This window comes from Caretta caretta, chromosome 19 (assembly GCF_965140235.1).
Source record: "Caretta caretta isolate rCarCar2 chromosome 19, rCarCar1.hap1, whole genome shotgun sequence".
Classification (NCBI taxonomy): Eukaryota; Metazoa; Chordata; order Testudines; family Cheloniidae; genus Caretta; species Caretta caretta.
Window position 1 is genome coordinate 12,978,403 of NC_134224.1, and position 23,114 is coordinate 13,001,516.

Consider the following 23,114-nt stretch of genomic DNA (forward strand, 5'->3'; position numbering starts at 1 on the left):
GAGCTGAAGTGAGCTGTAGCTCACGAAAGCTTATGCTCAAATAAATTTGTTTGTCTCTAAGGTGCTACAAGTTCTCCTTTTCTTTTTTCATTAACCGTTGTAAGTCAGCAGAGGTCCATTGAAGTTGATGGAGTAAAATAAAGTCAATACAGCTATGCTGATTTACACCAGCTGAGGATCTGGTCCTAATTTTTCCATGGACAAGACATATTGGGCCAAAAACTGCCTGATGTAAGTGAGCCCAAATCCCATTGACTCCAAACACCTGTGTATACTGGGGAGGTGGTTAGCTTTGTTACTTCAGTTCCCCATAGCAGAGTGTGCCAGCATAGGCCACTTCTACTCTCTTCCTGTAATCTCTTATCAGACCCAGCTGCACCAGCTGTCATTTGCAATAACTTTCCCTGACATGGTTGAAATTCTGATGTGTTTTCTCGCTGTGGCAATTTTCTGAGTATTAAAAAATTGAAGGTCCATTTTGATAACAAATCTTTTTCACACCCTAATAGGACACATCCTTTCTTCCTCACTTCTAAGTCCTGGGGCTACAACTCTTCACTGGCTACAAAGCTATAGCTGTATTCTTCCAACCATCCACATGTCTCAGTTTTTCTTCTCTTCTGAGGCACTATGAGCAAATTAAGTGATGGTCAAAGTGAAGAACTAACGTCACCAATGAGAGCCGGACACAGCAGGACCAGGAGCTGTATAGATCTCACATCTATGTCTCAATCAAGGCTTGCAAACCCCTCTGCTAGTATAGATCTGTCCCCCCTCTCAGCAGCTCTGCCAATCATCTGCACCAAAACTACCTACTGCTCTTGCTGTCTTAGCCTCACCGCATAACTCAGCCAGCCATCTGCATCTCTGTTCAGACCTACCTCACTCCCCTCCATTCCAGTCCAGAGCTAACCGACTCTGCCACAGAGCTTTCCATTGTAGCTGCCTGTTAAAATACTGTCCAGGTGAGTGGGTGCTGCCCCAACTGCCCCAGCCCCGCAACTCCTCCCTCTAATGCTGGGACTATCAACCACTATCCCATTCTCCAAAAAATGAAGCCTGAATTTGGCTTAAATTCACAGCTGTTGGGTCTCCTTTCTGTACAGCACTCTTCCCAGCTTTGATTTGCCCTGAACCCCCTTGGACTGGGCTTCTCTGATTGTCCCGTGGTTCAGTCAATCCAGGAGAAAAGTTCCCCTGGCATGTTCACGTGCACAGCTGCCTCCTCACTCTCGGTCGTCCCAGCAGCTCACTCCCCTTTATTGCTTGGCCAATTTTCCTGCCCCTGCCTGTTCTTGTGCCCCCCAGAGTGGCGTGACAGGGGCCGCCTGACTTTCCTTGCTCTGCACCTTGTAAAGTCATTTACACCAAATCATGTAAAATGCTTCAATCCTGATCTGGTGGTGTGTTACCCCATTTCACAGTTGGGTGATCCAGGTCCTATTTACACCAGCCTTGGTGAAGCCAGGGAGCCCTGAGTGCTTGTCTATACCCCAGCAGCACCAGTCTTTCCTGCCAGCCCTGCATGGGCGGCTGCCACTGTAGCCAGCAGGAGTCCCGAGTGAAGTCAATGGGTGTGTCATGCGCAGAGACCTGGCAGGGTCACCACGAGAATTTTGTATCCTCAGTGACCACTGCACTCGTGAGTACTGAAGAAGGGGCTTGAAATACATCAGGTACAAATCCATCCTTTTCCACACGGACCAGGAGATTCTGGTGTCTTCAAAGATAGAATTAGCAGTGACCAGACACTGGTAGGGTGACCAGACAGTGAATGTGAAAAATCGGGACAGGGGGTGGGAGGTAATAGGAGCCTATATAAGGAAAAGACCGAAAAATCGGGACTGTCCCTACAAAATCGGGACATCTGGTCACCCTAGGTGCTGGTGTTAGACCCTGGAAACTGATGTCCTGTAATGATCCCAGGACTGGACACAGTCTGAGCAGTGGCTGCCTTCTTTCTCTTCACTGGCTCCTCTCCCTGCCTGTCTGATCTTTGCCTCTAGCAGGCGTTGCAGCTTCGTCTCTCTTCCCCTGCCACGGAAGCCCGGGTTACCTCTCCTAGAGCATCTCAGCAAGAGATATCCCCGGGCTACACGTCCTGGAGCCTGGCCTGTGCTGTTATGAACCTTCCCCACGCATGGCCTTCCAAAGCGGCAGTGTGCCAGGCATCAAGGTAAAGCCCAGAGGAACAGCTGCTCTGCTTTGGGGAGCAGGGCAAAGCCAGCAGTGCTGGCTGGGGCAGGGTTTATGGGTCAGCAGCGGCATCTGGGCCTGATGAGATTGCAGGATCATGTGACACGGATTCTGCTGTAAGCAATAAAGGTAAAAGAAGGGGGAGAGCTGAGGAGTGGGGGGCGGGGGAGAGAATTTGCTGCTTCAGAAAACCAAAGATCGGCCTCCCAAAGGTGCTGAAGCTCAAGGCTTTTCCAGCCCTGCCGGCGAGCTGCTTGGGGCAGATGGAAGAGCAGCCAGGAGCAGGAGTGGTTTAGTTAAAAGCAAAGTTTCATTAACATAAAAGGCAGCCGGTGAAATTGTTTCGAGCAGCATAATTCACACTGGAGCTAATTCTTGCAGGGAAGCAGGAATCATCTCTCCCTGGTACTCCTATAACCCCTTCTCTGACCCGGCTCGATCCAAAGGGAGCTAGGGGGCAGGGGCAGAGAAACCAACTATGCAAATGAAATTCCCAGCTACAGGAACCAGGCGTCAGCTGCCTCCCTTGGGTGCGTCTCCCAGCCAGACACTTGATGTGCCCCCCTCACCTGTCTTTCTCCTCCCCAGACTGAGTGCTTCCGATAACTGGTCAAGGCACAGGTGCTTGGGATCTGTCAAGAGCTAATCCAAGATCAATAAACATACATACTGAACTATCCAACAGTGCACTTTGCAACCTGATCTGGGCTCTTTGGCATTCTCGGGCCCTGCGTTTGTCCCTCACCCTCTGCACTGCTGCTGGGATGGGACTGTCTTGGGAGCAGTTGGATACATTCTCCACCGCTTCCACCCCCACAAAAATATTGGGTCAAGTCAAGTGAAGAACAGATGGGCAGGGTGCTAGAATGGAGAGAGGATGGCCTGCTGGTTAGGGTGTTTGCCTGGCATGCAGGAAGCCTATGATCTGTCCCCTGCTCTGACACAGATGTCCTGCGTGACTTTGGGTAAGTCTCTTAGCCTCTCTGTGCCTCAGTTTCCCATCAGTATTATGGGGATAACAGCCCAGCCCTGCCTCACAAAGGGGTTGTGAGAGGAACACATTAAACATTGTGAGGAGCTCAGTAGCTGTGGTGATGGGGGCCAGAGAAATACACCTACCTTCTGAGAATACCCCTGTGCAGGGGGATGTCCTAGCTGGTGCAGACTCTACAGCCCTGCTCCCCATCCCCCATGGTATGGGCAGAGACAGGAGTAACTAGCCATTCCTTCAGGTTGCACTGGATCTGTTGCCTCTTATAAAGCACACAATACAGCTGCTATGAGCCATTTTCTGAGCACCTTTTCAGTGGAACATCCATTCACTTCAGTGGACTGGCAGAATGTATGTCCTGCATCATCTTCCTGAAGTAGATGTTAAAAAACAAGTCCTGTCTGTCCCACGTGGACACAAACTATCCCAGGGCAATGACTGGAAGAGGAGGGGTTTTGCCCTGGTGCCCTTGCCAAAATGCCTCCTAAGTTATGTGGTGTTGTTATCTAGCTGTTGCCCTCCAACCCAGAGGTGGCTGCATTTCAGTGGTAGGGGATGGACACAATTTGTCCATTGTGGGGATGGACGTTGGGGATCCTTGACAGGAGCTGTAGAAATGTACGATTATTAACAATCCATTTGTAGCTGCATCATGCTTACCAGGAGTAATTGCTTGTGGAATCACCCTATCACAGGGTGGCATTTTGTCTCCCTTGAGGCTTGTGAGTCTGCTACTGCCTGGAACTATACAAACCTGTTACTTTAGCTCAGACAGCAGAGGCTTGTGGTTTTAGATCCAGAGCTCCCAGCATCAGTCCCTGCAAGTGACCCAGCCAGAGTCCTTGTTACATTTGTACAACCCCAGTAGAGTACTAGACATTTATTTAAATACATGTCACTGAAACAGATGAACGTAACACAGCGTTTCATTTCATAGGTGGCCCAAATCCAGTTGTTTGCAGCTGCAACAGAATTCCCAGGAAACTCTCCTCTGCTGAAGATTTTTTCTGTGGTGAGATGGGAATAAACATCCCTCTCACTGCTGCATGTGCTGATCCTTGTGCTTTTCTGCTCTGATTTCCAGATCATCCTCATTCACCTGCTGTTGTGCCTGGTCACTTTCTACACAGTCTACTACATGATTGGAAGCATCTGCTCTGGAGCTTTCAGGTGAGGCTGCTCTTTTTGAACTGAACAGAGCAGATCTTACACTGAGCTATTCTGAGTGAAATAAGGGGATCTGATTCAGTTAGCACAGTGTTGCCTTCCCTTGACTGGACTCTTCCAAAATGTGATGGTTAGGGTATGGGAGTCCTGCTTTTTTTTTTTCCAGTCACAGCCATGTGGCTCTTGCTCAGTGGTTTGTCTCACTGCTGAGCACTTATTTTATTTTCAGTCTAGTTTAGTGTTGATGAAACATACCAGGCAGCACAGACCTGGAGCCTGGCATTCTCTTTATCCACAGAACAATGACAATCCAGACAGCGGCAAGGTGAGCTTCTCATTAATGTGCCTCACACTGGTCCAGCAAGGCCATCTCTGTGTAGCTAAGGCACCTATCACGTCAAGGGTTACATCTTCAAAGCAGAGTTAGGCTGGGATTTTCAAGGAAATGTAAAGGAATCAAGCATGCAGGCCCAGATGCACAAAGATATTGAAGCACCTAACTCCCAATGATTTCAATGGGAGTTAGGAGCCTAAATACCTTTGAAGATGTGGGCTTCACCTCCCACTGAATTTCACTAGAAGGTAGGCTCTTAATTCCTGAGTCTCTTTTGAAAATCCTAACCTAAATTATTGGCCTCTCTGCTGAGCGTATCAACAAAGGGGGCCAGCGAGCACGAACTGGAGGAGGCAGTTTGTGTGAAGCAGACACCAGCCCAGTGGAAGCTGGACAGGCTGCCTCACAGGCTAGGAAACCAGCTTGCAGATGGCACAGTGGGTGCCATTTAAATGGCAACACTTGTCAGCCAATACTACACAGGCTCCATGTTTATATCCTGTTCTAAGGGGGGCTGTGATATGATGGATGTGGAGATGCTCTGGAATAACTTATGGGCACTGTATGCTGACCTGGTTATTGGCATGTTTACTCTATGATACAATGGCTTAGTTTAAGAAGGGGAAGCAAGCAGGAAGGGAAAGAATGGCAGAAAATAAGCCACTTCTAAGCAAACTCTTGAGAGTTGTTGAGGCAATGCCAAGGCTGGAAAAGGCCTGGGAATGCAGAAGAACAAAGGACTTTTGGGAGGGTGAAGAAGGAACATGCTTTCTCTCTCTCTCTCTCTCGAGTTGTTTGGAGGAACCAGAGTGAGACACGAGCACCCAAAGGGGTGTGAGAAGAATTTAGGCCTGCCTAGGATACCACCAGGGGATGATAAGTCTTTGGTTAAATAGCTGTGTGTAGATGGTTGTTTTAAAATTATTTTTCTCTAAATGCTTTGTTCCTACTGAAAAATAAACAATGAGCTGGTTTAAGAAGGCTGTTGGATCACTGTATAGAATTCCACTCCAGGAGGGGTAAAGGCACAAGGCCTGCCACCTGAGGGAGAGCACTCAGAGAGAACACAGAGTGGATAGAGATGCAGTTGGCCCTGTAACAATGACATGCGGTATCTCAGATCTACCTGTGTAGTAACCATTGCAAATGTTGACTTTTTAGTGGGGATCAGTGTAACAGCCCTTGATAATTTTTAATTTCCTAAAATCTTTTCTCTCTCTCTCTTTTTTACCTCTTCCAGGCTGGACACATTTGATGGACTTATCCCCTTTGAATTTAACACAGAACCATCTCACTCAAATCCCAAATATCTGGGTAAGTGGTGTGGGGCAATGAGGCCGCTTTGGAATGGATAAAAACACAGGGATCTTTCAAGGCCAAAAGTGTGTTAATGTCTGACTGGGAGAGAACAGGATGTGTGAGGTTGGAGGGATGGACTGTGAGCACAGCCACTGGGAAAACAGTGAAGTGGTCCCTTGCTATTGCGAGGAGACAGCACTGTATTTCTTTGCCTTATGGGAATGGACTTTGTGTACTGGTAGTACCTCCCACTGGAATCAGCAGAATCTGTATTCCAATAAACTGTGTCAGAACATTAACTCCAGGATAATTTTGAGGTTTTTCCTTTGTGTCCCATGGGCAGGGACTCTGTACCTCCAGGGCTCCCTGCTGTGAGATGTATCTGCCTTTACTCCAGAATAAGGGTTGTTTTCCCTTCTCATTTCTCTAGTGAATTTGCTGTCCATGGAACTGACCTACTTCACCAGCGGCCTTCTCTTTGCTGCTCTGCTGAAGCGATGGGTCTGGGACTATGCCATCACTGTCACACTGGTCCACGTGGCACTGACGTCTGTAGGTGAGTTTGAGCCAGGTGGACTCCATACATGATGTAGTGTTTGAAAGTTTGTTGAGTCATCTGGAGAAAAAACAGGTGTTTTCATTTTGAACCCATACAAGCTCAGGTTAAGCGTCTACCAGTTTTCCTCCCAAGCTAAGCAGACTCAAGCTGACTCTGCGCTTAGATGGGAAACGTTAAAGACACACCCAGGTGTTAGAGGAAGTGATGCTGATGATTCCATTGGTAACGCTTCTCCCTCTGAGTCAGTATCAAGCCAGCATACCAGTGCCGTGCTATACTGGGGGGCAAAGAGTACCGCGAGACCTGCTGTCTCTTGCATGAGATATAAAACTGAGGTCCTGACCACAGCGTCCCAGGGCACTTCTTGTAAGGAGTGGGTTCATAGAATCATAGAATATCAGGGTTGGAAGGGACCCCTGAAGGTCATCTAGTCCAACCCCCTGCTCGAAGCAGGACCAATTCCCAGTTAAATCATCCCAGCCAGGGCTTTGTCAAGCCTGACCTTAAAAACCTCTAAGGAAGGAGATTCTACCACCTCCCTAGGTAACGCATTCCAGTGTTTCACCACCCTCCTAGTGAAAAAGTTTTTCCTAATATCCAATCTAAACCTCCCCCACTGCAACTTGAGACCATTACTCCTCGTTCTGTCATCTGCTACCATTGAGAACAGTCTAGAGACATCCTCTTTGGAACCCCCTTTCAGGTAGTTGAAAGCAGCTATCAAATCCCCCCTCATTCTTCTCTTCTGCAGGCTAAACAATCCCAGCTCCCTCAGCCTCTCCTCGTAACTCATGTGTTCCAGACCCCTAATCATTTTTGTTGCCCTTCGCTGGACTCTCTCCAATTTATCCACATCCTTCTTGAAGTGTGGGGCCCAAAACTGGACACAGTACTCCAGATGAGGCCTCACCAATGTCGAATAGAGGGGAACGATCACGTCCCTCGATCTGCTCGCTATGCCCCTACTTATACATCCCAAAATGCCATTGGCCTTCTTGGCAACAAGGGCACACTGCTGACTCATATCCAGCTTCTCGTCCACTGTCACCCCTAGGTCCTTTTCCGCAGAACTGCTGCCTAGCCATTCGGTCCCTAGTCTGTAGCGGTGCATTGGATTCTTCCATCCTAAGTGCAGGACCCTGCACTTATCCTTATTGAACCTCATCAGATTTCTTTTGGCCCAATCCTCCAATTTGTCTAGGTCCTTCTGTATCCTATCCCTCCCCTCCAGCGTATCTACCACTCCTCCCAGTTTAGTATCATCCGCAAATTTGCTGAGAGTGCAATCCACACCATCCTCCAGATCATTTATGAAGATATTGAACAAAACCTGCCCCAGGACCGACCCTTGGGGCACTCCACTTGATACCGGCTGCCAACTAGACATGGAGCCGTTGATCACTACCCGTTGAGCCCGACAATCTAGCCAGCTTTCTACCCACCTTATAGTGCATTCATCCAGCCCATACTTCCTTAACTTGCTGACAAGAATACTGTGGGACACCATGTCAAAAGCTTTGCTAAAGTCAAGAAACAATACATCCACTGCTTTCCCTTCATCCACAGAACCAGTAATCTCATCATAGAAGGCGATTAGATTAGTCAGGCATGACCTTCCCTTGGTGAATCCATACTGGCTGTTCCTGATCACTTTCCTCTCATGTAAGTGCTTCAGGACTGATTCTTTGAGGACCTGCTCCATGATTTTTCCAGGGACTGAGGTGAGGCTGACTGGCCTGTAGTTCCCAGGATCCTCCTTCTTCCCTTTTTTAAAGATTGGCACTACATTAGCCTTTTTCCAGTCATCCGGGACTTCCCCCGTTCGCCACGAGTTTTCAAAGATAATGGCCAATGGCTCTGCAATCACAGCCGCCAATTCCTTCAACCTCCTTCCTACCAGGGGTTGTTCCAGTCAAATTAATTTAACTAAATGCATTCAACTGTATACTTCAATGCCCAATACAGTTTCAACTGGAAGTGGGTTTTTTCCTTCCTGTCCTTAGCTATAGTATAATAGTGCTGTGTGTTTTTACACCGCTGCTGTTTTCCACCCTAGTATTTTCCTGTTTTCCATCACTGAACAGTGATGTTCAGTGGCAGGTGCATGTTTCCGAATAGCTCCATGCCTTAGCATGGTTTTAAGAATAAATCCAGCAGGAATTTCACAGTTTCCATACAACTGGACCTGAAACTTGCCTTGGTGACGCAGTGACTTTGATAGTTAACTGGACCGTGACTTTTGCAAAATGCTCATGTGCCATTGCCCAGTCACCCACACGCTTTTCTCTTGCTCTTTTAAAAGCTGCCTTCCTTCCAGTGCTGTGTATTAAAGTTACTACCTCTGATTTATTCCTTTTCTTTCTCCTCTTCCCTGCCCTTTCCTCCCCACCCCCTTCCTTTTTTGTTATTTGTTCAAAACCGAGATCTGAAGTCTGTGGCTTGACCCTCTCTCTGGTAGGAGTAAACTGGGGCCAGCCACTGTTCAGAAATTTGCCTATAGCAGTTGGAGGTGGTATAGGGGCTTCAGGTGGGTTGTGGAGACCCTGATGGCTCTGGGCACGGCAAAAGGGGTTGTCAGGTGGGAACTGAGATCCCTGAAGGTTCTGTGGCACTTGGCAGGGCTGGTAGATGGAACTTCAGGGCTCCGTAGGGTCCATGGCAGTTGGGGGATGGACCCTTGGGGCTCTGTAGGGTCCATGGCAGTTGGGGGATGGACTCTTGGGGCTCCGTAGGGTCCATGGCAGTTGAGGGATGGACCCTTGGGGCTCCGTAGCGTCCCTGGCAGTGGATGGGACTGGTGGATGGAACCTCAGAGTTCTGAAGAATCCATGGCAGGGGGCAGATCAGAATGCACCGTTGCAAACTCCCTTTCTATTCCTTTCTTCCTCCCCATGCTATGCCCCACTACAACTGAACATAATAATATTTAAAAGACTAATGATCCAGCGAGACCAAAAATTGAAAACAGCTTCAAAGTAAATATGAACATTACAAAAAACAGTGCTACTGAAATGGCTTCCAAATGGGTTTGTCACTTCTAGTCCTGGCCCGCGTGTTTGTTCTGTCCCATTAACTCCTGCACCACGTGGAACAGCCTCTTTCTTCCTACCCATAGCGGCTACAATGAACGCGGGGGAAGAGGGCTTCATTTGTCTTGCAGCACAAGTTCAGCAAGGCACATGCCACCATCTGCGTCCCACTGGTGCTAATGGGGTGGAAACGGACCCATCATTCCTCAGCAAAGGGGCTGAGAGCCTGCCACCCCCGTCCATTAGCTTCCTGGTTCTGTTTTTAGAGAGAGACTAATTGCTTACTCACAAACAAAGCCATTTTACCAGGGGAAAAGCAGCTCCCATTTATCCATAGGGAGGCGTGCCGTGCAGCTTCTGATCCACATTTATTCTGCCTGCCTATTAGGTCCATTGCATTGATCTCTGAGATGGCATGATTTATATGCTCAAGGCTTGACATGAGCGACTGCAGCTGCTTCCGCTGCAACCGCACAGCTCCCTGTCTGTCGGAGAGGAACTTTAGTGCTCCAGGATTGAGATGGATGGACAGAGAGAGAGTAGGGAAGGCAAATTAATGGATGACAGATGCATGAAGAAACACATGAGGGAAGGAATGAGGAACAGATATATGAATAGATGGATTGACTAGCAAAGAGATGGATGACCGAGGATCGGGTGTAGCAGAACAGAGCAATAGCCTATTCAGTCCAGCATCCTGCTGTGGCCAACAGTGAATGCTCCAGAAGAAGGTAATGAGCCCCTCTCACCACTATGCACTCAGTTGCACAGACTGCACCTGACCAGTTGTGCAATACTAAATCTGCTTTCATAAGGATCTTAGAGAAACAAGGTGGGTGAGGTAATACCCAAAGCTCGAAAGCTTGTCTCTCTCACCAACAGAAGTGGGTTCAATAAAAGATATGATCTTACCTACCTTATTTCTCTAAGATCCTGGGACAAGCACAGCTCCAACAACATTGCATTCATGAGCATCTGTAATTCCTGTCCCAGATCCTGGTACTGTGATGCTAGACTCATTCATAGACAAGACCGATCCTTTTTGAACTGCACTAAGCTGCTTACCACAATAGCAGCACTCTGTGCATAGGACCTGATCCAAAGCCTATGGACATCCATGGACTGCAGTAGGCTTTGGCTTGTGCCATATTGTATCCTAGTATTTAGCCATTTTAAATTTGGATAGGCATTTAATATATCCCTTGTTTTATTGCCTTTTACTTGGGAGTGCCCTTTGGTAATAGAGTGGATAGAAAGCAGCCTGACTGCCCTTCTGTGTCCCATTCATTATTTCAAATCCCTCAGTCACATCTCCTTTTACTCTTCCTCCTTTCCACCGATACACGTCTAGCCTACCTCCCCTGCCCTTCTCTGGGCTTTTCCATACATGCATTTTTAGACACAACCTGTCTCTGCGCGGCCTTTAACACTCTTAACACAGGGTGCTTTAATTCCATTTAATGTAACTTGCTATTCAGAATCCAAGTGAGGAGTTTAAGTTGCTTTTCCCCCTTTGAGAAAACCAGCATTCAGAAAATCAAAGTAACTAACCTTAGTAAAAAGAGAGCATAAAGCACGGATGTGCCTGTCTCTTGCACCTTCCACGGGGGGGTCTCAAAACCCATTTGTGAGTTAAATCTACACTCTGGAGCTGGAGCTAACAGCACTTCCTTTTTTATAAACAGTTGGGAAAACTGTCAAAGCAGGGGGAAGTGACATGTCCCACAAAGTCTGTGGCAGGCATAGAACAGGGTTAGGGTCTGAGCAGTTCAGTTCCCTACTCTACACAGACTTCCAGTGTGGCCCTGGGCAACTCATTTAGCCTCTGTGTCCCAGATCCACAAAGGTGCTTAAATCCCACCACTGCAATCCACAAACTCCCCTGCTTGGCTGGCGCTGAAACGTTCAGGGTAAAAGTTCCCCCTGTGCCTACGTTTCTGCCTTTGAGTATGCACATTGCTGCCTCTCTCTAGGCATCAGGACATCAATCTCAGGCCTAAGCCCCAGAGCAATGCACAAACTGGCAGAAGAGCGGTAGAGGAGCATCTATCTCTCACCCACGGGGCCTGATCCAGCAGATGTGCTGCTCAGAGGCTGCCTACTGGATCAGGTTGTTGCCGGCACCCAGTGCCAGAGGCGAACAACAGCAAGGTTCGTTGCCCGGTGTGCGTCACCCAATAATCACAACGGGGTGGAGAAGCAGAAAAGTTTATTTGCAGCTGCAAACAAGGTACAGGGAGAATAGAATCTCAAATCCTGCACACAGAGCAGGAAGTTACACAGGCTTTTATACATCCTTTCTTCAGCATACTTGTCCAATAGCAAGCTGCCTTAAGTATCCATATAGCCAGCCAATCCAGTTACCAGTTAGTTCCCTTGTTCTCTGTACCATCTGTTAAACGATACATAAAGCTGCTTTATTCAGCATTGTTCTTCCATATCTGCCCTGTTTGGCCTTGTTTAGTTTGAGGCAGTCTGACTTTGCAACATATTGTTGCAGATCCTCAGCATAACTGCTGCGAGTGCCTCCTGGCGGGGGGGGCCAAGGACACTTGGGCCTAGTACGCATAACTGGTGCGAGTGCCTCCAGGCGGGGGGGGAGGACACTTGGGCCGAGTGCGAGGGGGCTTCATCGACACTCGTGGTCTTCCATCCCCTCGAGTTACCTAGTGACCATGCCCCAGTGTCCCCAACAACTACTCCCTCCTTTGAGAACACTCAACAGCCTTGGCTCTGAGTTTTCTCACTTGGGCTACTTATTTCTTTACAATAGGACTTTGCATAAGCAATTTGTGATAGCCCTGAAGAGAATGACTCATTAACTTTTGCAAAAGGGTCCTGACACATGATACTGCACAGCATAATACCATTAATACAAGCAATACAGGAAAGAGAAGTTTCAATAACAAGCTAAATAAACCACCAAGCCAAAACGACAAACCCCAGCCTGAAAACAAGGTTTGCAACCAATTGCTCTCGGGGGCAGTATAGGCAACCTGTGCTCCGGCTCGGGCATGGGCCTCAGCCTGTACCACCTTTTCATAGATCTCATAACTGCTATCATTTACATATACACAACATCGGGGCCCGACGAGGGCACAACCCCCTCCTTGGGATGCCAAGAGATAGTCCAAAGCCAGCCTATTTTGGAGGGAAAATGTCCTGAGCTGCTGTACCTCTTTATTTAATGTTTTTACTGCTGACCCTAAATCACTAACCGAGTCCTCTAACTCTAAAGCAACTTTCAAAGCCTTGGAAACAAGCAGGGAGAACTGGAGGTCCTGGTGATGTCAAGGAATTATGACGTGATTGGAATAACAGAGACTTGGTGGGATAACTCACATGACTGGAGTACTGTCATGGATGGTTATAAACTGTTCAGGAAGGACAGGCAGGGCAGAAAAGGTGGGGGAGTAGCACTGTATGTAAGGGAGCAGTATGACTGCTCAGAGCTCCGGTACGAAACTGCAGAAAAACCTGAGTGTCTCTGGATTAAGTTTAGAAGTGTGAGCAACAAGAGTGATGTAGTGGTGGGAGTCTGCTGTAGACCACCGGACCAGGGGAATGAGGTGGATGAGGCTTTCTTCTGGCAACTCACAGAAGCTACTAGATCACACGCCCTGGTTCTCATGGGTGACTTCAATTTTCCTGATATCTGCTGGGAGAGCACTACAGCAGTGCAGAGACAATCCAGGAAGTTTTTGGAAAGCGTAGGGGACAATTTCCTGGTGCAAGTGCTAGAGGAGCCAACTAGGGGGAGAGCTTTTCTTGACCTGCTGCTCACGAACCGGGAAGAATTAGTAGGGGAAGCAAAAGTGGATGGGAATCTGGGAGGCAGTGACCATGAGTTGGTTGAGTTCAGGATCCTGACACAGGGAAGAAAGGTAAGCAGCAGGATACGGACCCTGGACTTCAGGAAAGCAGACTTCGACTCCCTCAGGGAACGGATGGGTTCCTAACGGATGGGTTCCTGGGGGACTAACATGAAGGGGAAAGGAGTCCAGGAGAGCTGGCTGTATTTCAAGGAATCCCTGTTGAGGTTACAGGGACAAACCATCCCGATGTGTCGAAAGAATAGTAAATATGGCAGGCGACCAGCTTGGCTTAACGGTGAAATCCTAGCGGATCTTAAACATAAAAAAGAAGCTTACAAGAAGTGGAAGGTTGGACATATGACCAGGGAAGAGTATAAAAATATTGCTTGGGCATGTAGGAATGAAATCAGGAGGGCCAAATCACACCTGGAGCTGCAGCTAGCGAGAGATGTCAAGAGTAACAAGAAGGGTTTCTTCAGGTATGTTGGCAACAAGAAGAAAGCCAAAGAAAGTGTGGGCCCCTTAATGAATGAGGGAGGCAACCTAGTGACAGAGGATGTGGAAAAAGCTAATGTACTCAATGCTTTTTTTGCCTCGGTCTTCACGAACAAGGTCAGCTCCCAGACTGCTGCGCTGGGCATCACAACATGGGGAATAGATGGCCAGCCCTCTGTGGAGAAAGAGGTGGTTAGGCACTATTTAGAAAAGCTGGACGTGCACAAGTCCATGGGGCTGGACGAGTTGCATCCGAGAGTGCTAAAGGAATTGGCGGCTGTGATTGCAGAGCCATTGGCCATTATCTTTGAAAACTCGTGGCGAACGGGGGAAGTCCCGGATGACTGGAAAAAGGCTAATGTAGTGCCAATCTTTAAAAAAGGGAAGAAGGAGGATCCTGGGAACTACAGGCCAGTCAGCCTCACCTCAGTCCCCGGAAAAATCATGGAGCAGGTCCTCAAAGAATCAATCCTGAAGCACTTACATGAGAGGAAAGTGATCAGGAACAGTCAGCATGGATTCACCAAGGGAAGGTCATGCCTGACTAATCTAATCGCCTTCTATGATGAGATTACTGGTTCTGTGGATGAAGGGAAAGCAGTGGATGTATTGTTTCTTGACTTTAGCAAAGCTTTTGCCACAGTCTCCCACAGTATTCTTGTCAGCAAGTTAAAGAAGTATGGGCTGGATGAATGCACTATAAGGTGGATAGAAAGTTGGCTAGATTGTTGGGCTCAACGGGTAGTGACCAATGGCTCCATGTCTAGTTGGCAGCCGGTGTCAAGTGGAGTGCCCCAGGGGTCGGTCCTGGGGCCGGTTTTGTTCAGTATCTTCATAAATGATCTGGAGGATGGTGTGGTTTGCACTCTCAGCAAATTTGCGGATGATACTAAACTGGGAGGAGTGGTAGATACGCTGGAGGGCAGGGATAGGATACAGAGGGACCTAGACAAATTGGAGGATTGGGCCAAAAGAAATCTGATGAGGTTCAACAAGGACAAGTGCAGAGTCCTGCACTTAGGACAGAAGAATCCCATGCACTGCTACAGACTAGGGACCAAACGGCTAGGCAGCAGTTCTGCAGAAAAGGACCTAGGAGTTACAGTGGACGAGAAGCTGGATACGAGTCAACAGTGTGCCCTTGTTGCCAAGAAGGCCAATGGCATTTTGGGATGTATAAGTAGGGGCATAGTGAGCAGATCGAGGGACTTGATCCTCCCCCTCTATTCGACATTGGTGAGGCCTCATCTGGAGTACTGTGTCCAGTTTTGAGCCCCACACTACAAGAAAGATGTGGATAAATTGGAGAGAGTCCAGCGAAGGGCAACAAAAATGATTAGGGGTCTGGAACACATGACTTATGAGGAGAGGCTGAGGGAACTGGGATTGTTTAGTCTGCAGAAGAGAAGAATGAGGGGGGATTTGATAGCTGCTTTCAACTACCTGAAAGCGGGTTCCAAAGAGGATGGTTCTAGACTATTCTCAGTGGTAGAAGAGGATAGGACAAGGAGTAATGGTCTCAAGTTGCAGTGGGGGAGGTTTAGGTTGGATATTAGGAAAAACTTTTTCACTAGGAGGGTGGTGAAACACTGGAATGCGTTACCTAGGGAGGTGGTAGAATCTCCTTCCTTAGACGTTTTTAAGGTCAGGCTTGACAAAGCCCTGGCTGGGATGATTTAATTGGGGTTGGTCCTGCTTTGAGCAGGGGGTTGGACTAGATGACCTCCTGAGGTCCCTTCCAACCCTTATATTCTATGATATCTCAAGTACCATTTGCAGCCTTACAGTATAGCGGCCTATGCATGCCATGGCTGGCCCGGTAAACAGTGGCGCTATTCCCAGTACAGAGCACCTTACAAGCTTCTTGGTTGTGAGGGAATTCTTTATATTGCCCTCCAATGCCGTAGTCAGTCGCCGCAGGGTCTTTTCTCGTGACTCAACAGGGGTATCTCGGGCATTTCTAATCTTTCCTTTGGGCAGTGTGGCAGTTATTGACAAATGAGGAACTCCATGAGCTATATAACAGCTACCTGTCCAGTTGGCTGGCAGTACCTTGTAAGCCTTTTGGCCACATACAAAATAGTGACCCTGTAGGGCCCAGTAAGGACTGTTTTTTAAGGGGATTCCTGGGATATTTAAGGCTGCTTTGGCTGCTTTTCCGAACAGTTCATATGCCCCTAAGGGGGCATCCCATCCTCCTGATTGGGTACAAGTGGGAGTGTTTCTGATTGTGCCGTTCAAATTACACTCGCCATAGGGACCACTACAAACCCACCATTGGCTTGTTACATTGGAGATATTAACTGGACGGCAAGTTATATTTCCAAACCCTTCTTTTGTGGTAAGATTATTCGTAAGAGTTTCCCTAAAAGGGGAGGAACCATTACACCCACACTGTTGGCCTCCCCTTTTGGTCTTTATCCAATACCCATCAGCCCACTGTGTAATAACACAGGAGCTCTTTCCCACAGGACGCCCATAGTGACCAGATTGGTTTCGGGTAAAAGAAAATACTCCCTCAGTGAGTACTGCAACTGAATACTCCTGGTCCTGATAGGTGGCTTGCTGTAAAGAGGTCTTGTTCCAGAACGGCGAGTCCATTCTTTCCTGCTCTTTGGTGGTGGCTAATTCTGCTAGGGTCAGGGGCAGCATGTCAAGGGGCATTCCCATTTTGGGGGGACAGTGGAATTGGAGCAACATGGTGCACAAGCGAAACAAAGGAGTTATGCTCCCGATATGCACAGTTTGGAAATAATATAGAGAATAACAATGTTACCCAATTAATTATCACCAGAGTCTTCCCAACCCAGGGTCTCCAGTACCTGGGTGGGCCCATTTAGGCATTAAGGTGCCCGCTATTTGTGTCTCTTAAACAGTAGCTTTAGCCCGAGATCGTCACTGGATGAGGAGTCAGCAGGTTGGACGGTCCACGGTTCCGCTGACGAGGGGGCGGGTACTGCCTTCAGACGAGAGTGATGGATCCAGTTCTTGTGTCCCTCGACCTTTGCTGCTGTATGGGAGATCAGCAGGACGGTATAGGGTCCTTTCCACTTTTCCTGGAGAGGCTCGTCTTTCCAGGTACGAACAAGCACAGAGTCGCCGGGCTGTAAGGAGTGGACGGGAGAGTCCAAGGGGAGAGGCTGGGAATCCTTGGTATACCTGTGAAGAGACAAGAGAACAGCAGATAGGGAACACACATACTGAGACAAAAAAACATTACCCAACTCCCATTCCCCTGACAGAACCGGGGTGCCATTCATAGGCCATGCCCTTCCAAACATAATTTCAAAGGGACTGAGCCCTAATCTACCCTTTGGGAGAATGCGGATATGGAGTAGGACAAGCGGCAAAGCATCAGGCCATCGCAGTGAGGCTTCTTGGCACACTTTTGAGAGATGCTGTTTAAGGGTCTGATTGGTACGCTCCACTACCCCACTGGCTTGCGGTCTCCAGGGCATATGGAGTTTCCAGGGGATCTGTAAGGCATTTGAGATGTTTTGGATGATTTTTGACGTGAAGTGTGTCCCGTTGTCAGATTCCATCCACAGGGGGAGTCCAAAGCGAGGAATGATCTCCTTAACAAACTTGAGGGCCACTGTTCTGGCAGTGCAATTACGGCATGGGAAGGCTTCTGGCCATCCGCTGAACCGACCCACTAAGACGAGGAGATATTTGAACACTTGAGTCCGGGAAAACTCAGTAAAATCTATTTGCCACACTTGTCCGGGGCCCGGAGTGGGTTCTAGGGCAGCTGGTGGCACAGGATGTCCCGGTCGGGGGTTATTCTTTTGGCAGACTAAGCAGTCCGCTTGTACCTGGGCAGCCAGGGGTCAGAGTCCAGATGTGATAAAGTATTTTCCCATTAGTTGGATAAATGCTTCCCTGCCAGCATGAGTGGTTTGATGTAGTTTCTGCAGCACCGGCCGGATCAGGCCCTTTGGTAGGAGGACCTTCCCTTCCGGGGAACGGAGCCATCCCTCCTTTTCCCGGAGACCGAGTTTGTCAGTTAGCCGTCTCTCCTCCCCAGAGTACTAAGGGGTTGGAAGCTCCCCTACTGATGGGCTAAGGGCATGCATATGGGCGTTCTCAGCCTGAGGGTATGGCAGGGTGGCAGCATGCTTAGCCTCTCTGTCTGCCCGGGCATTACCTCTGGCCACATCTTGATTCTCCCTTTGATAGGCTTTACAGTGTACCACCGCCACTTCCGAGGGGAGTTGTACGGCTTCTAGGAGCCAGAGGATTTGGGGCCCGTAATTAACTGGGGAGCCTTGGGCTGTCAGCATTCCCCTTTGCTTCCATAGGCCAGCATGAGCATGTAGCACCCCAGCATACTTTGAATCAGTAAAAATGTTGACCCGCTTTCCTTTTGACAGTTCAAGTGCACGGGTCAGGGCTATTAGTTCGGCAAGCTGGGCATGGGTCCCAGCAGGCAAACCTTCAGCTTCCACAGTGTCATGGAGGGTCACAACAGCATAACCTGCCCTCCTTTGCCCATCTATTACAGTACTGCTACCCTCAGTGTACCACTCATAATCTGCATTTGGGAGGGGTGCATCCTTTAAATCCAGACGGCTGGAGTACTGGGCATCTATGATCTCTAAACAGTCATGTTCCTGTTCCTCTGTTTCTGGCAAGAGGGTGGCTGGGTTAAGGGAGGGGCAAGGCTGTAAGGTGACTTCAGAGTTCTCTAACAGCTTAGCCTGGTACCGAGCAATGGAGCCTGGGTGAGCCAGAGCACCTCCCTTTGCATCCAATAAGGCTCGGACCATATGGGGAGTATAGATTTGCATAACCCCTCCCAATGTTAGCTTCTCAGCTTCCTCAAGCACTAGGGCAGTAGCTGCGACCGCCCGTAAACATGCCGGCCAACCCTTTGCAACCTGATCCAGTTGCTTAGAAAAATAAGCCACAGGACGTCTCCATGCTCCTAACAGTTGTGTGAGCACTCCTAGGGCCACCCCCTTTCGTTCATGTACATACAACTGAAATGGCTGAGAGAGATCCGGCAGGTCCAGAGCCCGGGCTTCCATCAAACTTCCTTTTCAAGATTTTAAATGCCCTGTCAGCCTCTGGGGTCCAACAGAAGGGGTCATGATCTGCTCCTTTTACACAGTCGTACAGGGGTTTAACCCATAGTCCAAACTCTGGGATCCATATCCTGCAAAAGCCTGCCATACCCAGAAATGCCCTGAGCCACTTACGATTACTTGGGGTAGGAACTTGGCATATAGCTTCCTTCCTTTCATTTGAAAGAAAGTATCTTTCAGATCGAGGACTGAAAAATGGGTATACTGTCCCCCTATAGAAGCCAATAAGGTATACGGGTTAGGGACAAGAGGGTGCAGAGTCTTAACCCATTCATTGACTGCCCTTAGGTCCTGTTCCAGCCGATACGTGCCATCAGGCTTCCGTATGAGTAGAATGGGAGCGTTCCAGGCTGACACATTCCCAGAGAATACCATACATTAGGAATCGATCTATAGTTTCCTGTAAACCTTCTCTGGCTTCCCTCTTGATTGGATACTGTTTTACTTGCACTGGGCCTTTCCCTGGTATGAGCTGAATAGTAATGGGGGTCTGGTGGGTGGCCTTTCCTGGGATCCCTGATGCCCACATGAGGGGGTACACCTGGTCTTCCCACGGGCTCCATTCTGGGGCTTGCATAGCTGAGGGCTCAACTGCAAGGGTCATGATCCATGCATTCTCAGGGGGTAAGGTAAGGGTTATTTCATCCTCAGTAAAATGCAGGTTGGCACCGAGGCGACAAAGCAGATCCCGTCCCAGCAGAGGTGTTGGACACTCAGGGAGTGTCAAGGTTCCTCCCCCACTCTGAACTCTAGGGTACAGATGTGGGGACCTGCATGAAAAAACCCCCTAAGCTTATCTTTACCAGCTTAGGTCAAAACTTCCCCAAGGTACAAAATATTACACCCGTTATCCTTGGAATGGCCGCTACCACCACCAAACTAATACTGGTTACTGGGGAAGAGCTGTTTGGACGCGTCTTTCCCCCCAAAATACTTCCCCAAAACCTTGCACCCCACTTCCTGGACAAGGTTTGGTAAAAAGCCTCACCAATTTGCCTAGGTGACTACAGACCCAGACCCTTGGATCTTAAGAACAATGAACAATCCTCCCAACACTTGCACCCCCCCTTTCCTGGGAAATGTTGGATAAAAAGCCTCACCAATTTGCATAGGTGACCACAGACCCAAACCCTTGGATCTGAGAACAATGAAAAAGCATTCAGTTTTTACAAGAAGACTTTTAATAAAAAATAGAAGTAAATAGAAATAAAGAAATCCCCCCTGTAAAATCAGGATGGTAGATATCTTACAGGGTAATTAGATTCAAAAACATAGAGAACCCCTCTAGGCAAAACCTTAAGTTACAAAAAAAGTACACAGACAGAAATAGTTATTCCGCGTCCAAACAGCTCTTCCCCAGTAACCAGTATTAGTTTGGTGGTGGTAGCGGCCATTCCAAGGATAACGGGTGTAATATTTTGTACCTTGGGGAAGTTTTGACCTAAGCTGGTAAAGATAAGCTTAGGGGGTTTTTTCATGCAGGTCCCCACATCTGTACCCTAGAGTTCAGAGTGGGGGAGGAACCTTGACATGGTGGCACAGTGGTGGGATTAACCTGAAATCATCTGAGATCCAGTTGAGATTTTTTGAACTAGAAATACAGATTTTAAAAAGGAAATTTTTTTTTCTTTGGAAAGAAAGTCCAGAAAGCAGCTTTGAAACTGAAAGCAGCTTGGTTTCTCTCTGCTTTGTGGCCAAGCAGAGACAAAAGGGGATTATCTTGTGAATTGCAGGTTTTTTTGCCTGGAGGCAGGGTACTTAACTCCTGCAGGGAAATTCACAGTCTTCCAACCCATTGTTTTTTTTTTTTCTTTTCTTCCTAAAAGTAAATAGGGGGTGTGTGTTCTACCCATTTGCTTTTTCTTTGGGCTGGGTAAGCAGGTTTCCAAGCAGTTGGAGGTTTTTTGCTTTAATTTGGGCCCAGAGCAGAGACAAGGGAATTGTCTTTTTCTGTAGGCTGACAATCACTATCAGAGAATAGGTATTCTATTCCAGCACAGCAAAATTTTACAGCCAAGTTTTGTTTGTTTATTTCTAAACCTCGGGTGTAAAGTTAGTTAAAAACAGAGAGGTTAGAATGACCAAATCCTCAGCTCGACTACAGCTGGAATTAGCCAAATTTCAGGCTGAGGAAAGACAAAGGGAACATGAAAGACAGATAGAACTCATGCAGCTGAAGAAGGAACAAGAAATGGAGGCAAGGAAGCATGTGGAGGAGGAGAGGGAAAAAGAGAGGAAGCATGTGGAGGAGATGGAGAGGATAAAGGCCCAGCAGAATATACCAACAAACCCTAGCAATCCTTCTCCAGGTACCACTTCCCATCCCAGAAAGTTCCCCACCTACAAGGCAGGTGATGATACTGAGGCCTTCTTAGAAAACTTCGAAAGGGCCTGCCTTGGGTACAACATCTCTGCTGACCAATACATGGTAGAGCTGAGGCCGCAGCTCAGTGGACCCTTAGCTGAGGTGGCAGCTGAAATGCCTAAAGAACACATGAACAAGTATGAACTGTTTAAATCCAAGGCGAGAGTCAGAATGGGGATAACACCCGAGCAGTCTCGTCGGAGGTTCAGAGCCCTAAGGTGGAAACCAGACATGTCATTTACCCGACATGTCTACCACATTGTGAAACATTGGGATGCCTGGATATCAGGAGCAAGTGTTGAATCTCCAGTAAATTTGCCCTTCCTAATGCAAATGGAACAATTCTTAGAGGGTGTTCCTGAGGAAATAGAAAGATACATCCTAGATGGGAAACCCAAAACTGTAATTGAGGCAGGAGAGATTGGAGCCAGATGGGTGGAGGTGGCAGAGAAGAAGAAAACTGGTCGCAGTTGGAGCGGAGACCAGAAGGGACCACCCCAGACCACACCCTATTACCGGGGGCCGCCCAAAGCCCCACCTCCCTCCCAAAGAACCCTCCAGACCCCTTATCGTCCCACCACCCCGTTCTCCAGCAACCCTCCTCGCCCCAGTGACCCGTCAGCTGGATGATGTTTTAAGTGTAACGAGCTGCGGCATGTAAAGGCCAACTGCCCCAAGAACCCCAACAGATTACAGTTCATTGCACCGGAATCACACCAGAGGTCCACAGGCCCAGATACCTCCCAGATACCCTTGGAGCGGAGGGAAACTGTGAGTGTGGGCGGGAAGAAGGTCACCGCGTGGAGGGACACTGGAGCACAAGTGTCAGCTATCCATGCTTCCTTAGTGGACCCCAATTTAATCAACCCAGAGATCCAAGTGACGATTCAACCCTTCAAGTCCAACTCTTTCAATTTGCCTACAGCCAAGTTGCCTGTCCAGTACAAGGGCTGGTCAGGAATGTGGACTTTTGCAGTCTATGATGATTATCCCATCCCCATGCTGTTGGGGGAAGACTTGGCCAATCATGTGAAGCAGGCCAAGAGGGTGGGAATGGTCACCCGCAGCCAGGCTAAACAAGCCGTGAGGCCTAGCTCTGTTCCGGAAACTTCTATCAGGACCCAGTCAGAGGTGATGGACCTGGACCCCAGGCCAATGTCTGCAACAGCAGTAGTGGATCCAGTCCCAGAGACCCAGACGGAACCAGTCCCAGAACCGGAACCAGCCGAACAACCAACACCAGACCCCGTGTCAGCACTGAATCCAGTACTTGCAACCTCAACAACGGAGGGCCCCACCGAACCTGAACTGGCAGCAGCCGATAACCCGACCCAAGAGGCTCAGCCGGAGCCTGAATCCCAACATAGTGCACCAGCGGAGAGCGGTTCACAGTCAACAGAAACAGCTCCCTCCCCTATATCGCTTCCAGAGGGACCAAGCCTAGGTCCACAATCCCATGAGGAACTGATGTCTCCAGCATCAAGGGAACAGTTCCAGACCGAACAGGAAGCAGATGAAAGCCTCCAGAGAGCTTGGACGGCGGCACGGAGCAACCCACCGCCTCTCAGCTCTTCTAATCGATCCAGGTTTGTTGTAGAAAGAGGACTTTTATACAAGGAAACTCTTTCTGGTGGACACCAGGAAGACTGGCATCCTCAGAGACAGTTGGTAGTTCCAACTAAATACCGGGCCAAGCTCTTGAGCTTAGCCCATGATCACCCTAGTGGCCATGCTGGGGTGAACAGGACCAAAGACCGTTTGGGGGGGTCATTCCACT

The 23,114-nt window shown here is 48.6% G+C and overlaps 1 protein-coding gene across 4 annotated transcripts in view; it reads left to right on the forward strand.

The window, feature by feature from the left end:
- Nucleotides 1–2,039: 2,039 nt before the first annotated feature.
- LOC125624601 (putative transmembrane protein 244) overlaps nt 2,040–23,114 on the forward strand; it is a 35,245-nt gene continuing 14,170 nt past the window's right edge. For 2 of the 4 annotated variants that reach the window (XR_007353362.2, XM_048825571.2), the window contains exons 1-5: nt 2,040–2,176; nt 4,272–4,357; nt 5,929–6,002; nt 6,418–6,543; nt 16,762–16,963. Coding sequence is in view for 3 of the 4 variants with exons in the window: in XM_048825571.2 (XP_048681528.1) it covers nt 2,141–2,176; nt 4,272–4,357; nt 5,929–6,002; nt 6,418–6,543; nt 16,762–16,963 (524 nt within the window). In the remaining variant the exon portion in view is untranslated. Of the gene's footprint in view, nt 2,177–2,245; nt 2,326–4,271; nt 4,358–5,928; nt 6,003–6,417; nt 6,544–16,761; nt 16,964–23,114 lie in introns of those variants that run through there. The other 2 variants (XM_075121362.1, XM_048825572.2) reach the window with 2 other exon arrangements.